Source organism: Halictus rubicundus, chromosome 8 (genome assembly GCF_050948215.1).
Source record: "Halictus rubicundus isolate RS-2024b chromosome 8, iyHalRubi1_principal, whole genome shotgun sequence".
Taxonomy (NCBI): Eukaryota; Metazoa; Arthropoda; class Insecta; order Hymenoptera; family Halictidae; genus Halictus; species Halictus rubicundus.
In genome coordinates, this window is record NC_135156.1 from 11798580 (window position 1) to 11816073 (window position 17494).

The 17494-nt window shown below is 42.0% G+C and overlaps 1 protein-coding gene across 1 annotated transcript; it reads left to right on the top strand.

Moving 5' to 3' along the window:
* Positions 1-160: 160 nt before the first annotated feature.
* Nkd (NKD inhibitor of WNT signaling pathway naked cuticle) lies at positions 161-17288 on the top strand. The gene is made up of 5 exons (XM_076791719.1): positions 161-647; positions 10035-10240; positions 10892-11326; positions 12145-12446; positions 13131-17288. The coding sequence occupies exons 1-5, from the start codon at positions 569-571 to the stop codon at positions 13783-13785; spliced, it is 1677 nt and encodes a 558-aa protein (XP_076647834.1). The 5' UTR covers positions 161-568; the 3' UTR covers positions 13786-17288.
* Positions 17289-17494: the final 206 nt, after the last annotated feature.

Consider the following 17494-nt stretch of genomic DNA (forward strand, 5'->3'; position numbering starts at 1 on the left):
AAACGGAAGATAGAAAGTAAGGCAGAACGCGACCGACTGGGACGCGGACTGGTCGCTGCTGCCAGGCCTAACGCTGTGGCTGCTGAAACACGTGTTATTTGTACGTGTCCTCCTCTGTCTTTCTCTTTCTCTTGACTCTCCTCTTCTCGTACTGTTGCCACTGTTCTTTCTCTCGCTCGCTCCCACCGGCACGAGGGATACCGTGTCACTCGACGTCCAACGAGGAGAGCATGAAGTTCTCGGGAGTGCGTTTGTTTTCGGTTTCGTAGCGGCAGTAGTGTGATCATGTACGGTGAATACAACCGCGGAGGTATACATCGCCGAATCGTATTGTTTGGAACCGGCCGCGACGTCGTATGATCGAGCCAAGTGAACCAAGGATTTTCTACGGAGCCGAAGCGGAATCCTGTTATAGTGTTTCTCGTCCCGCTCCGCCGTCAGCCGCCTGCCGCTGTCGCGCGTAAAGGATCAACAAGAATTTCTACGTCGGCGGCTAGGCTCGAAACAACAGAAAAAGAAAAGTGGCCGAACAAGAAGCCTGGAAGGAAAGTGTGCGCAGCGTTCGTGGATGCATGAGGGTCTCATGGCTACCGGATTGGTAAAGTGGTGGCGGGCAAGGTTCCTCGCTGGCTACAGACCCTTTTCTGGTAAGCTTCTATTATGTCTCTCTCTCTCTCTCTCTCTCTCTCTCTCTCTCTCTCTCTCGATTTCTCTTTCCCTTTCTCCGTCTCTCTTTCTCTCCCTCTCGCGCCTCGACTTGTCTCTCTCTCTCTCTCTCTCTCTCTCTCTCTCTCTCTCTCTGTCTCCCCTTCCATCCCCTCTCCCCCTTCCTCTTCCTCCTCTCAATGTTTTTTTCCTTCCGTTGTGTTTTTTTGTCGTATACACACACGGTATCGATGTTCGCGTCGAAATCACGATGTACGATAGATCCTGTGTTATTCCGTATACGGATTGTCCGGCCAATCCGGTTATAGGCGTGATATTTTGCCCAAGCCGCGAGCCGCGCCGTGCGTGTCCTCTTCGATGATGCTGTGCTGCCGCAGCATGACAGAAGCGGATCCCACGTGGTGTTACGTCACACTTGCATTTTTCTTGCTGGTTAATCCGTCGGCACCCGGCTGTCATTGTTTCAGCGCCAACGATTTTTACGTAGGCTGCTTCGCCCGTTCCGATGCAATGTTTTTCACTCGATTGCAATATTTTCGCGTTCTCGAAAACGACGTCGTTACCGCCCCTAATTGAACGTACGTGGGTGAACATCATTTGTATCGAACGTACACTTCTTCGTAAAGAATTATTGCTGTTTTGGTTTTTCTTCCCTTCGGTACACATGTGGAGAAGTTTTCGCGGAAATGGTTTTTAAATTTGAATTTGTACATTTGAATTTAGGACGCGAAATTTGAAATTCGATTCAATAGTAATCGTTCTGGTTCCTTTTATTTGAATTCAGTTCCGTTACTGGGATTTATTTCTTTGAATTCTTTTACTTGAAAATATAATAAGGTGTTTTTCACAATGTTAATTTAATATTGAGTAATTTTTACAAATTGTCGAAATTCTTGTTTAAGCTGTTTAAATGCTTTTACCGTTTTGCATTTGATCTACGCATTTTTTTTTTCTATAAATGCATCAAATCCGCAATCCAGTAATTAATAATGGAAGACTTTTTCTAGCATTTAATCTTTAAGGTTATCAAGCCTATTTTGAAAGGGGAAATAGCTGAGCGTATTGCGTCAAAGGCTAAGTGGAGGAGTAAAAATAAAGCGCACTCCTAAGTCAGCTGCGGTCCAGAATCCCAAAAATTTTAATTCATTTCATTTTTAGATCCTAGTCGAGCATTTTCCGTTCCGCAACGGGGGCACAGAAATTTCGAAATACGAGCCCACGTTTGAAAACGCAATCTCTCCGACGTCACTAAAATCGTTTAACATGAAATATACTTTCCCATTTTCACGTTTCAAAGAGTTTTGACAACAACAAAGCTTAGTACATTCGGCGAACAGAAATTCAAATTTCGCACACGACCACGGTCACCATCGCGTTGCTACAATGTTGCGAAAGCCGACGGCTGGCCGTGTCCAATGACTTTTATTCCTTTATTTCCCCCACATCAAACAACTTTATTACACATTCATAAAATTTACATTTTACTGCATTTCACGCGCAAGTACGCGCAAGGAAACGCAAGCGAGCGCGCGTCCACCGACAATAAAAGCCCTCTTCAAAAGTTTCTCGTTCCCGGGTTGGTGGGTGTGTAGCAAAAACAAAAAAAAAAAGAAGAAAAATTTTACGGAAAACAAGCCCCCGGGACAAAGAAGACGAGAGACGCGTACCCCCTAAACATAGAACGCCGAAAATAAATATAAGCGTGTCGGCGGGGAAGAAAAGGAAAGGAAAGCCGCGGGGGTGCCGGTTGTTTCGGTGAAAACATTCCGAGCGGCGAAACAACGCGTCGAATTATTCACCGATCCTCTCTCGTGCTGTCTAGCTGGTCGGAGATCCCGCTTAAATCCCGGCCGATCTCTCTCTCTCTCTCCCTCTCTCTCTCGCGCGCGCCGGTCTTGCGCTCTTTATGGGTGCTTTCTCATGCATCAGCGGCCAGGGCGAATTTTCATACCGGGGAAAGCTGTTGCGCGCCGGCAAATGATAAAAGTTACGAGCGAGCAAACAGAAAGGGGTGATTTACAAAGAAGAAACCGTTTGTCCCGCTTCCCCTTCGCTTTTTCATTCAAGAGGGCGCAAAAGCGGCGCGGTGTATACCCTACACACACACACACACATATCAACACAGAGAAAGAGAGAAGAGGGAAACTATATAGTCATCTCGCTCGGTCGTCGGCGTTGAAGTAACCGAGAGAGAAAGAAAGAGACGAAGAGAGAGAGAGGCAGAGAGCCCGTGCACTCTGCGGTGTGGAGTGCACTCGTGCGATCGGGGGGTGGAGTTTAATTATCGAGACCTTGCGAGTTCGTTACATGCATTAGTCCGGTGGTTAGATAAAAGGCGTCCGCTGGCATTCTCTCTATTCCTTCGGTATCAAGCAAAGAACACAACTCTCGGTGATCCTCGGCGAGAGATCCCCCTTCGCGGCCCGTTTCCTCCTCCTCCTCCTCTCTCTCTCTCTCTTTGTTCTTTCTTTTTACTCCTTGGCCCACAGAGGCACGCACGCGTGCACACGTATATACGCATTGTCGACTCTAATTTCTCCCATACTGCCGCCGCCGCTGCCGCGTGCTTGTGCATGCACAACAACCACGGGCGGACTCGGTTTTTAACGCTTGCCCCCACGAAAGAATTACGGGCGTAATTACCACACGGCAGGTATCATTATACGCGGATGTGCGTCCGTTTCTTTATGCAGATACGATTATTCGGCTTTTTCTCCTCTTTTCTTCCTTCTCCTCGTCCTCGTCCTCCTCCGACGCCGCCGCAGTCGCTGCCGCCTCCAGCTCGTTTTACTCTTCCTTTTTTTTTTACCCTTCTGCCTCGAATAATTGAAATTAGCGGCCGGCTTCGTTTATTACGCGTTCCGTATCGCTAATTATCGTTACCCCGCGGCCCCTTTGATGCCGGCGGTTTTTTGTTTTTTCTTGTGCGGCGTATATTTTACCGGAATCGCCCCACACACACACCGGCCTTAATGATGTATCGCGCGAATTAAGATAAACCGGGAGAAACGTTCCGATTCGAAGACCGCGGCGAGAGGAGAGAAGCCTCGAAGGAAACAGGAGTGCGGAAGGTCGCCACGGGCGGTCGAAACGTTTGAACGCTGGAAACATGGGCCGCCTCTCGTGGAACTCGTTTTATCGAATCGGCCCCGGAGTATTCCGCTCGATCGAGATTGTACGCCGGATTACTCGATTATGCCGGGGAAATTTCGAACCTTGAGATCGTTCCGTTCGGGCTCCGCGAGGACTAAAAACTTGGCCATCTCGCCGGCCTCTTTCGCCAATAAAATTTTAATTCTCCTTCCCCTCTCCGGTTAAATATACCCGTAATCATTCGATTTTTCTCGCATTCCGCCCGGAATCCGCCCGATCCTTGCGCGGACAACCGGCGTGTACACGTTGTGTTCGAAACTTTCCCTTGGCTGGCGGTGGCTGGGTCCATTTTGACCCGGTGCGTCGAAATCCGTCATTTAAAACTGGCTTCGTTAAGAGCAATCGTGAAAAGTACTGAAAAAGAAATTGATGAATAAAGTTAAATTATCTATTTGTCGAAAAGGTGCACTTTCTGAGAGTTAATTTGAGAGTAGAAGACTAGACAGAGCAAATACGAATTTGAATTTCGTACGTAATTATCAGACTGTGGATGTTTATGCAATATAAAAATTGTGTGATTGGAGGGAACAGGAGCTGCATGGACATTGATTCTTTCTTTTAATAATTTTGATAAGATACACGTTACAATTTTCACATTTTTACTCCTTTTTGGGTTACAATTGACAATTGACAAATACGCGTTAGCAAATTGCAGTCAACAAATACGTTAAAACAGCGTCTGAATCGGCTCAACTTCTACCGCAAACATGTCGCGCAATTTTCGGCAAGACCCGATCAATGATAACTACCCCTGGGGCGTGAGCGCGAGGGTAGAAATCGGTATGACACACTGCTTCGAACGATAAGTCATCCGTTCCCCCTCCCCTTTCCATAAATTGAACAAATATACGCGACCGCACGAGTACACGCGTGCACATGCCAATCTTACTTACATTTACAAATGAATATGGAAATGTGTTACGGGCTGTATCGAGTTCGGGGCTATTATGTAGCAGTATTGCACGATATTTCTTGGAATTATTTTTGTTGAATCGTGTTGAGCTAAAGCTGCGGAAGATATGAACGCCCGAAAATTCCATTCGTCAATCTATGAACACATTATTGTGCATTGTAAAATATTGATCGCTAGCGACAGTTCGTTGGTCGATACAGGGAATGGGCGTTGGTCCTTAGGGGCTAATGTATGAACATCGAAGGAAACCGGAAGAAGAGCCGACTGGAGGGGAGGGGGCATGCTTCAATTTCATTAGGATTCGGTGGATCGATAGGCATTCACGGAAATTGTTGGAGCAATTTAATCAGAATTTAATCACCGATAAATAACTGCTCGTTTCTATAAGAAGCCGTTCACATATTTACGGTGGCTACTTGCACAGTTGGAGCTAGATTTCATAACAAACCAAGAACTATAAAATTGTCATTTATTTCTTATTTATCTTTCCTATCCGGAGAACCCATTAAAATCACAAGTTCCTGTTTGCTATGTTTGGAATCTCGCGCATAAAACTGCGAATTCGTCTAAACATTTTCAGTTCATTATCGATTGCACAATCGTGCCGCGCGTTCGTACGGAATTTTTTGCTGGTACCCGAGCCTCGCCCAACAATTCTTTTCCACCAGATGGACAATCACGAGGAACGCATTCTTCTTCCCCCGTTTTAAGCATGAAACGCTCCGAGGTCCGTCCGATTTCATATAACAGGGCAAGGTACCTATTTCAGTTCCAGGAATTGACCCCACATCAATTATCAGATCGAGTTCAGCCGTGCGTGAACGTAGAAAAGGATAGTGAGTCGGTAGACCGGGAATGAGCTAGACAGAATGGCGGTACACGGGATACGTCGGATGGCTCCCGATACTTCAAAGCGTGCTGCGCAGCCTGCGCCGCCGTGTATATCACTAATCCGACAGAAAAATTTACTTATTTTTCACCGTTTCCATCAAATATTTGCCGCCGGTCTGGCCGAGGCTCCGGTGAAAATAAATCCAGACGGAACAACCCGTTTTATGTTAATGCTAATCGCACGGATATTAACCCTTGCTCGGCTCGAAAATATTTTCAAGGACGACACACCCCGTTTTTAAAGTCTACGAACGCTGTCCTCGCCTGTTGCAAGGAACGAGACAATAGAAATGTTCACTTATTTCTTACCATTTTAATTAAATATTTTACCATTAGTCTGGCGAGGTTCTGATGAAAATTCACATAGACAGAACCGTCCTATTTGATGACTTGTTAGTGGTAGCAACGTAATTATTAACCCTGTATTGCTGTGATTAAAAATATTCAAGTACCCATTTTTAAAGATGCTGTACACAGCGTTCTTAAAATGTGCAACACTGTCTAGCCAGGAATGTGTAAATGAAACGAGACTTCCGGAAGCGTGTTTTTTTTTTAATTAATACATAATATTATGCGGAATGATAATGCAGCATTATATGCATAAAATATGCACCGCCTATCAGTGATTCGATGAAATAAATTCACTGGAGCCTTTGCTCGCGCCGCGCATGAATTATGCATGTTGTGCAGTTTTTGAGAGTCTAAGCAGATAGATGATTAAAATATTTAATTTCTCAACGTTGTAACGCTTGTTAGTGTCTTATTTCGTATTAACACGATGATCATTACGATGGAATTAAATAGATTCTGTATGAATATGTAGTAGTATCGGTATACCTTTTTTATCTACAGTCTTTAAAAATAGCTGGCGACTTTTGTACATCATTTTTTAGCTATTAAAAATGTATGCAAAAATTATTCCGATTTAAGAGACGCGAAATTTGGAGCAGCGGCATAGGCGTAAATTAATAGCCAATCGGATATGTTACAAGCTAGTCCAGAAGCGTCCCCTTTACCTCACGGCACTTCTTGGATGTCATGTAATTGTATATGGCAGGCGCCGGAGTGCACGTGATGTTAAAAAAATGAAAAAGTGCCGTTCCCCTCGGGCACTGTCACCGAAGTGACTCTGGTCAGTCAAGAACTCGAGCATAGCGCACGGTTATAAAATCAAGTAACTTCATAGATCTCCTTTTTATCAGAAACATCTCGTTGATTCACCAATAAAATTTTTCGAAATAATTTGTTATGTAACAAACACACCTTCATCGCTTTACCTTGTTTATCAAAAAGATTCCTAGATGTAGTTCAAAGTTCTGTTTCAATAAAAATGGTACTTGGAAGTGCCTTCGAAATACTTCGTTTAAGCAACATATTACGCTAAATGCAAACATTTTATTGTAATCACGATATTAACACTAGGTTTACGGAGCATTAAAATTGAGTATTTCACATTACTTTATAAAAATAAGAAGAACGTGTCTGTCCAAGCTTTTCAGCCATTTTTTAAATAATATATACCTAAGGGAATAAGTTTGTTCAGTAATTCCACGTAGATGGATCTTCACAATCTGAATAATCGTAAATTAAAAATATTAGAACCCGTCATTTTGACGGGTCCCGTAAACCTAGTGTTAAAATACATAGAAATGCTTGAAATCGGTTGAAACAGAAGAAGCAGCATTTTACTAAAAATGGTACTTCGAAGTGTCTCGAAGATATTTTCATCCCAACATACGGTAAATCGACCGATATTTTAATAAAAATCATGCTTTGAAGCGTCTCTCCAGGCCATACACGGTAACCCAGACGGTTCCGGGGTATCAGTGGCGTTTTCGTGAAATAGTGTTAGGCGATCGAGGTTGATGGATGGAAATGGGACAAGCTTTGTGTTTGTCCAGCGAAGGGTGAGCGTTACGAACATTTCGAGACATTTCGTTTTATCGCGGTGTGTCGTGGGCGTTCTTTTGTGCCAGGACCGCGTTGCGTAAAGGCTCCTTTTCAACGTTTCATTTCGTAGGAACGCTTTTACACGCGCCGTCTCTAGGTAACGGTAAACCCGGCGTAATGCAGACACATTAAAGAATACATTACACCTCCGCCGCGCGAGCGTGTAATGCCTACGAAGTAAACGCTGCAAATGGATGCGCCGCCGTCACCGCCGGGTTCCTTTTCGGTGTACACTTTCGTTTAACTCATTAAGTCGCGCGACGCGAATCATTTTCGGCCGGACTCGTAGACGAAATGCATTAACGATAATTGTGCTTTTACGCGAGGAATTCGACCGGGGGGCACGATCACGGGATGGGATGCGTTTTTATCTGTAATTTATGAATTTAATCGCGGACTACGCCCCGCGCTGCATCGATTTCCGAGATCGTCGAACGTTCGAAAACATTTTACGGGCCACCTTTTACCGGTTTTTTTTTCTCTTTTCCTTTTTTCGTACGACCAATGTAATTTATACACCGCGTCCTGCAACTAGCGATGCGTGTAATCCGTTAGATTGTAATTGGAGTGCGGGACGCTATGCATTCATAATATTTATGAATATTTATGAATACGCCGGGCATACGAGCCATAGAATGTTATTAATATCTAATGAAAGTGTTAATATCGGTACCCAGGCGCCCATTTAAATTGTAGTATTTCACAAATTATCTTGCCTCTTATAAAACTTCGAGCCTGTAATATTATTATCGATGATATTCAATTTTCTCGAACATTCGCGCAAGTTTCTTGTAGATCAATCAATCCCTAATCACTCGGCTCTTTTTAGCTTTGTTTATTGATTCGTAGAGGAAAATTACAAAGTATCAGATATGATTAAAGAAAAACGAAGGCGGTTAAGGAACAATTTCAACGATTGTGAAACTTATAATAAAATTTATAAGCGTGACAAATGCTATCACGGTGTTGCGATAAAAAATTTGTCGGAAAAAGGAACCTACGGGGGGATGATTTGTTTGTGATTTTTTATTGTTCTATGGAAATTGCGATTGTTATCGTCGGTCGCGCTTATTTCAGGTTGTACGAGGTAACAACCCCTTTAAAATAGTCCGAAAATACTTTCCGCGCTCCATGACTTAAGTACCGAGCAGCACTCAGAAACTAACTATAAATACAGTCTTTACCGAGGCGGATGTTACTTTGATACCTTTGAAATGCTGACTTTTGTTTACGAGGGTTGGTGACGCTCAACCATGGGCAACGGGGTTTAATTCCCTTTGATGAGAAATTCAGGCTAGACACGTTGCTATTGAGAGACATTCCGGCTCTCGAAACAACCACTAAAACTGTAACCTCTATTTTTACTGTTTTCCCCCGTTGCGAAGTCTCGGGCTTCTATTTTTTCGCTTCATACCGTTACAGGCAGCGCAAAAAGAGAGAAAAAAAAGAACGTCCCGGACTTCTGGTTTTCTTCCTTCATTTACATAGCAATAGAATTTCATTTTGCTCCCTTTGTATCGTCGCGAACGAATGATGCGTTTCATACGTCTGCGGAGTGTAAGCATATTATTAGTCTAGTTCGGAGAAACTTTTCGATTTACTCTTATTTACTGTAAAGAATCTACAGCGTGTAAATATATTATCAGTTTAGAAGAATATTTTCAATTCTTTATAAAATTTACAACGAAAACTTGTTCACTTGTAATTTTGTCCACGAGCTTTAAATTTTTCTCCGATTTATTTAGTTTCTGTTATTTTCAAATTGCAAGTAAGGATTTCGTAGAATTCCTAAAAAAAACGGATTATACAAATTTAAATGAAATCCGAATTAAAACCGTAAAATCAGTTTGTCTTTTTAAAGGGGTGGTGTGTCACAGGAACTTAATTCTTCATTAAATGTAAAACCACGGGAAACGGGCATGAGATTTTAAATGTTCAGTCATTTTGAAACGGAAGATACGAGGCCCGCGGCTTTTTGGCTTACGTGTCCAGCGGCGTATAAAGTGATTTTCGTCTGACGACATAGAACAGCATGGGGTTGAACGTTGAGCATCATTGAAACGCTGTGTACACATTAGGCATTCTCGCAGCCTCGCAGCTGGCCGATTCGTGGCCGGTAAAAATCATTCGGTCAAAAGTGTTGTCCCCAAGCGTTTCTAAAAGCCTTTCTAATAGGCTTTTATCGAGGAATGCGCGGACTTACTCAAATAAGTTTTTTCTTCTTTCCGAAAGTGGGGGCGTTAAAATGTATTACACGATATCTATGAAACTTGAACTCCTCGGGATCCAATTATCCCATGATCTATGGGGATCGTAAAAGCTTCTCTTTCGACGTCATTCTTTGCGCATCCCCGTTTCTCATTGGATTAACTGTACTTTCGCACGTGGATAGTTGTTGTTCAGCCAGAAATCGATCGTTCGATCGTTGATACTGAAGAGTTATAAATTGGTTGGTTTACAGTTGTTGGTAACACGGAAGGCAGCGACTCGGAAGAACTTCTTGGCGGTGTCTCGGCACCTTGTAGCGGTTCGCCACCGGAATCCAAGCCAATTTTGTTAGAAACAGAAGCTCCGCAGGTCGCGGTCGACGCTTCCACCAGTCCTACACCGGCAACCGGAAATGACGAGCAACCGAGCGCCAGCACGACAAAGCAACTTAGTTTCGAGGTATTATTGAATCCTGCAAAGTGAACTAGTTGTAAGGTTACACCCCACGTACGTGTAACCATGGGTGCTTATACTCCACGACAGTTGGTTACGTAAAGCTATGTCCCCACGGAAGCAACGTCGAGCGACTTTTTATCGCATTTTGTAGCCGTCTTCTTTTATTTGTTAAAAGCGGCTACCATTTCGCGCTACATCAACTAAAAGTTGCTCCGTGTTTCTCCAACGTGGACATAGCTTTATACTGAAAAACTGTGGTGGAATATAAATATGTTTGTTCGCTTAACGATTCGAACGAGCATCTCGCAATGTTTTCGCCGTTTAGTATCTCGTCGTTTCTGTCATAAATGCATAAAATCCGCAGTCTATTGTAACAATCGAGTCGGAACAACCGAGGCAATAAACGGCCGTAGGTAGACGACGAAGAGCGGTGTTACACAACCGATTAGAAAAGAACAAAAATGCGGGTTTATCGTGTTTGTAGCGAGTCAGGGTCGAACCGGAAACTTTCTGAGCGCATCTGCCGCGACGATGACGACGACGACGAGCGACAAGAATCGGCTTTGGGACTCTCTCTCTCTCCTCCTGTATAGGCGTACATATTCGAAACTCGTTCCTTTATCCTCTTATTTATCCCGGTTTACTCTCTTTCAGGAATTCGAATGCGACGTGTCGGTGGCGGAGGGCGACAGAAGGAGGCAGGAATTCTCGTTCACTCTGTACGACTTCGACGGCCACGGGAAGATAACAAAGGACGACATAGCCGGCCTGGTGACCACCATTTACGATACCCTGGGCGCTTCCATCCAGGTACCGCCGTGCGGCAGCAAGACGATTAAGGTGAAATTGACGGTGTCGCCGGATCAGAGAGGCAGCCAGACGAGGACCGGCTGTCCGAACGTATCTCAGCCTCAGCCTCAGCCTCAGCCTCAGCCTCAGCCTCAGCCGGCTGCCGCTGCCAGCTTTTCCGGAAATCCGTCCTGCTGCCATTTGAAGCACGCGTCCTGCAACAATGCCGCGACCCACACCACCGCACACGGTTTGCGCAGAGTTCCTAGAAGGAGGAGAGCACCACGACACCGTTGTCAGGTAAGATTGATGCCCCTTTCAGGCGAAGTTTCGAGTTTCGTTTTATGGGACTACCTTACTCTCTCTTTCTCTCTCTCTCTCTCTCTCTCTCTCTCTCTCTCTCTCTCCCTCTCTCTCTCTCCAGCGCGCCCGGCACTCTACTCCGCTCGTAACTCGACAATTCTAGAAGCTACAGTGGGATTTATCGACTTTCGGGCTCCTGAGATTTATCGCCCCGCAGAAGAAACTTTAATCGATTTTAATTAATATCGCCGCGCCACGGGGACTCCTATTAGAGTCCTCCGCTGCTGATCTGTTCCCTTTCGAGCTCCGAAAAATTAGCCGGCTTCGGAACTGTCCCTTTTCGAAACGCAGTCGCTCCCGCGGGATATTAAAGAGTCCTTTAACTTTGATCTTCGCGTTGGACGTTGGTCGGGACCCCTCGAATCCTCGCGCAATCAAATACCATCTCCATGACTATTTCCTTTACAAGTTTTCAAATAAATTTCCGTTTCCGAACAATGAATATTTACATACAGTTTAATTCTTTGAAAAATTAGCAATACCAGCTCCAGAATAATCCCCCCAAAAATCCAGTCGCCTTCGCAAGACCGTTAACGTATTCCACGAACGTGGAGCTACTGCAAACTCGAAGGACTGATTCGTAAAATATTGAAAACAATTAACTTCGTTTCCTTTTCCGGTGGAAATCGTTTGGAGCCACCCCGTTTCTAAATATAGAACCAACTGTATCAATCATTTCGTGAAAGAGCCAAATGATGCGCGCGATAACGATGTTATAACGAATAAAATGTTTGGTGTGTTCTCCCCTTGTTTAGACCGAGCAAAAGGAAGTGGATTCTCACAGCGAAGATGACGGTGAAAACGCGCGAACGAATCGAATAAAGCAGGAGGAATTACGCAGAAGGGTGGGTCCCTTGCCTCATTTACCATCACCCTATTCGAATAGCTCCGAGGGCGATATCAGCGATGACAGTGACGTTTCCCCTGCAGTTTCCCCCTTGACGCCTCTCCTCACGACTAATCAGCGAAAACGCAGCGGTGCCCTACAAAGGCAACAGCTCTTGGAAATTATTCAGGCGAACATGGAAAAGAATAATCTCAGTTTTCATACGTCAAGGTACGCTGATCGCGTTTAACCGGCGAAGGAAACCAATTACTGCGGAATTCTATCTTTTTCTAAAGAAAAAGAAAAAATTAAAAAACTGTACTGAATCGCTATGTCTGCTTAGAAACTCGCGTTAATGATTGTATCAATATTTTTCTGAAATTGTTAGGTATCATTTTCCAATATGCGCTCCGTCGAATTTCGACACTTGTGTAAACAGGATCCACGCGGGTAGTTAAGTTATCTTAAATTCATTCAAAATGTATGATATTACTGCTGTGTTTCTACAAAAAAATATAGACGCGTTGTTCTCTAAAAAAAAAAAAAAAAAATAGATAGGATTGGGCACATTATATTCGTACAGTATTATTACAAATTGTTCTTCGAAAGAAAACAGACAAGATACACCCATTGTCATAATAGCTGTCCACCCTACCGCAATCGCTCCAAGCGTATAACATACGGACAACAGGAGTGGGATAGACAACACTTATGACGTCGAATCTTTTTAGAAAAACAGACTGCTATTAGACAAAATAAAATTTTCTAAATACAATCTATAGAGATTGATGTTAAGTAAAAACAAGTGGAAGATAACTGCGAGGAGTATGTCGTGTAAATGAAGAAAAAAATTGTAGCTTATCCCCAAACGGACTTGGCCGAATGAGAAATTAATGTGAACGTTTTTCGATGCAGGAAACGGCACCAGAACGAACAAGCGCGCATTCCAACGCAGACTGCACACGTCGAACCGTCAACCCACTACAACAATCAAGACTGTCGTTCACCATCGGAGTCCCGGCCGACGACGATGGCGTACCTGAAGACTGCACGGGAGAAGACGCAGGGTTTCACGTCTTTCTCCAAGGTACCTGCGAAGACACGGGGAAACCTTCGGAAAACACGGCCGCAGTACGGTATACCGCGGAACAACAGCGCGACGCAACCTCCGCGGGCATACGTACAACCGCAGGTCATGTCCCGTACCGTAATTAGTCCCACCGTCTATCCGGAGCAACAGACGACGACGGTTAACGCGAACCGTAACGTCGGCAACCTGCTACCGAACAGTCAACACCCAGTGAATCAGCAACCACCCCCGACCACCAACCATAATGTTCCCCGTAACGAAACGCAGTTCAATCAATCGCAGCAGTGCGGTAAGTCGAGCAAGAAGCACCAGCTGAAACACGCGACCAGAGAACAAGACCAGGCCAGAGCTATGGTGCAGGTTGTGCGTTGGCTGGAACGGGAATTCTCGCAGAACGCCGCTGCGAACTCCGGTCGGAAACACGTTCACGAGCACATTCATCATCATTATCATCATTACCACACCGAGGCTCTTGTTTGATACGTTTACCTGCGAACAAATTTCAGGACTCGCGTTGACCCCCAACTGGTAGAACCGAGCTGAAAGAATCGGTTCCCTCAGAACTTGAACCCTTATTCGTTCATTTTTATTAACTCTTGAAAAGACTTCTCAAAGAGAAAGAACCTCTTCATACGTGTAGTATTCATTTTTACTAAATTAGCGAATGGAAATTAGTTTCACTTTGCAGCATTGGAAACGTAGCGAGACAATAAAACTTTATTCAATTATATAATAATGAGCATACATTTAAATAAATCTAATAGTCCTCTTAAGAGCTATACATAATTAGGTCCAGTCGTAAGTAGCATTGAAAAATTATTGAATCAATATGAACTGACAATAATAATAAGAATAGTTAAATAGAATAGCATTTATTAAGTCTAATAATAATTGAGAATATGAATTTTGGTTTGGAAACCATTGATGAACGAAAGAAACTGGTTTTTTGTGCAGCTCGTGAGTACTACCAGTTCAGGGTCAAATTATAGACACCCATATAATTATAAATTCGAATTATAAAGACGTATCCATTCGATTCATTTCAAGCAGTTTTTCGTCGAGCGTTTTGTTGAACTATTTCTACCGTTTGCCAGATTTTGTTAAGCAGTGATTGTACACTTTTTATTTGTTGAAATGCGGTCAGTTCCTGCCGAAATAGTGTTTCAATTCCAAATGCGACAACCGAACATGTTGTAAAATGTCTTCTTATTAAACACTGATGTTCAGTTTGGTAGAGTTTAAACGATTTATTTTATGTGGGTTAGACGAGAATTTCTGATGTTGTTTTGCGAGCGCACAGTTTTGAGAATCACTGCCACACTTCGTTCTTCCAAAAGATAGAACGCTTTCAAACTCGGTTTGTGAGTAATTAGGTCAATGACGGATCCGAACGAATGCTCCGTTGGTTTGTAAGAATTGTACGAACGAACGAGTAACATTTTTGGATCGGCATTGATGACATCTAAGCGAAATGATATATCGAGAAGTTTTATTCTTGAGACATATAATCGTGTTCATCTTACTCTCTACGACTTGTTAAGTATTTAATATATATTATAGGCTGATCCATTTTATTTTCTTTTTTCTTGGGGGGGGGGGGGCGACTTCCAAAGCGGATGAAAGTATAACCGGGCGTTTTCATCTTTTCGTAAATAGTATTAGAAAAAAGATCTAAGACGATACCAATGATCTATTATACTGAAAGGTTTACTAACGCGGTTGTTATTTAAAAAAAAAAAAAGAAATAAATTTACAGTTTACCGCTGTAACTCGATATTTGTATTCCTACAGATACAACAGGGACTTATTTTGTACATAAGACGTTCACGGGATAATTAATTTGTCGATTCTGCTGATCAGTTTACTCGGTAACCACGAATCTATACGACTATAATCGCGGGAAATTTTTATTTATATTTATAGTACAACGTACAGAGATCTATTATTGTCACGCGAAATTTTTGTTGAAACAGGAACGATATTCACGCAGGTTTTTGCTACAAGCTCTTAATCGATCTATTTATAAGAGGTACTGACATTTTTTACAAGACAGTATTAGCGCGAAACAGTAATGTAATCGCTATATCGCTGCCTGGGATATTGATATCCAAATCGAATTTGACTACTTCGTATACGCATGTGAAATGTACATTCACAAAAAGTAGGAGACATTGTAGATTCGTGACGTTTAACGATGAGGGAGCTAAGAAATCGTATACTTACGTAAGTGATAAAGTGCTTTTCTAACTCGAGCTTCCATGCTGAAAGTTTCAACAAATTTAGGCAGAGGTGTGCCTACCAATTTCTTTTTCTGGACGCCAAGCGTTCGAAAATACCTCGATAGAATTCCTTCGATCATTTTCTTTAAAACATTTCTGCCTCTCAATCGACACGCCTTGTGGGTCCAAAATATTGAGATGACATGACAATGTGATTAACAAAAATGAAAAAAAAATAAGCAGTTTTGCAGTTTTCAAATAAATGTGAAAACTATGACACGAACATTTACTTATAAAGTATGGACTTACTTTGTTTGTTGCTTAAAAGGCTCAATCGGACCAGCAAGTGTTACTTCACAAACCCGTAAAACAAGACATGTATGAACATTTAGTGAAGAATTTGAAATCGTTTGGTTACTATAGAAGTCTTGTAACGGATCACCTTCAATTTTAATTGTATTTTACATTCGGGAATTCACTTCTTCGATTGTTCGTTAGAAAGCATAGTGGCGATATAAACAAATAATATTATCAATACCGCTGATACAATTACAGTACCCCAATTATAGAAACATACCAAGACTTTTATGGTTACCTTGTATGAATATTCAACGTTGCAATTTTTATGAGCAATCATCATCATAAAAAGTGCAATACAAGTCAATGGTGCTCTCATATTTCAACGAATACAATAGTTTACCCTGTCATGGCGTTAATAACTCTTTCGTTGTATTTATATGATATTTCTCGACAATACAAGAAAGTATTAAGGTAATGTACTTCTAAGGGCACAATTATGAAATTCGTAATTCGACCCAAACCTTGCGAACGACGAAACGGAAGTAAAATGAGTGATTATACAGTAGAATATTATTACTGTTCTTATTGTACGAATTTAAATGTAACCATAAAGTTTAAAGGAAATTCGATTCCTCTTTACGGTACTGTATTGCTCATAATTATTTGAACATTGAATCCTGATTTAGTTCTTGACTTACATTTCTCATTCTAATTACTGCAAAATTAACTTCAATTAAAACCGAATATACTCATTATACTAATTATAAGTAATTTATTATGGCAGTAAATTCGTAATTTATATTTCCCTTAAATGAAATCTGTAATGGCGAAACGAAAACGAGTAAAGCCCTTATTATTCACATTAAGTAGTTCTTCGAATAATTATGAGTGGTATTGTATGTGCAATCCTAGTGTACAAATAATGATCATAAAATGTCAGAAGAAAATATTATCTATACATACCCTTTCATATGTAATTTTCAGCACAAGTAGAATTTTGTAACAAGAAAAAAAAAAAGAAAAGGATGGACTTGTTAAGAGTGCCTTGTCATATCTCTGTTATTATACAAATATTTAATTATTGAGTCTTGTTTATGTGACACTTGAATTCCAATGAATCGTTCAAAATCGATCCAGTTACAGCAACTCTCTTCATTAAGCGGTATATTAGTAAATTACTTATCCTTTATATTATTCGGAAATGCTTGATGCTTAGATCTAAATAACGGAAAATGTTATGGATATTTTTCTATCGAGGACTCGACGAGGAGAGTATAATTATAATATTTATTAATTACAATAGATATTACTAACAAATACGATTAGAGATGACGACAGTTGCTACTTGTATATTTAGTCTGGGATGGTGCCACTGTCCAGAGACATGTAATTTTATATTGATCTTTGTAATCATTGTAGATATTTTGTGTAATGTATTTTTTATTGATATTTATTAAAACACATTTTGATACTACATTATTCTGCATCCACCTCTAATTCCTTTCATTCCACACATCCCTTGTTCGCACTCTTATAATTTTTAAGTCTTACATTAAAATTTTCTTTGTATGAAACACGATACTGCCTAACTAACGTAAATTACTGCCAATCAATTTCGTATATACCGCCAATCTATCTAGTATTCCTCACTGAAACCAGATAGCGCCATC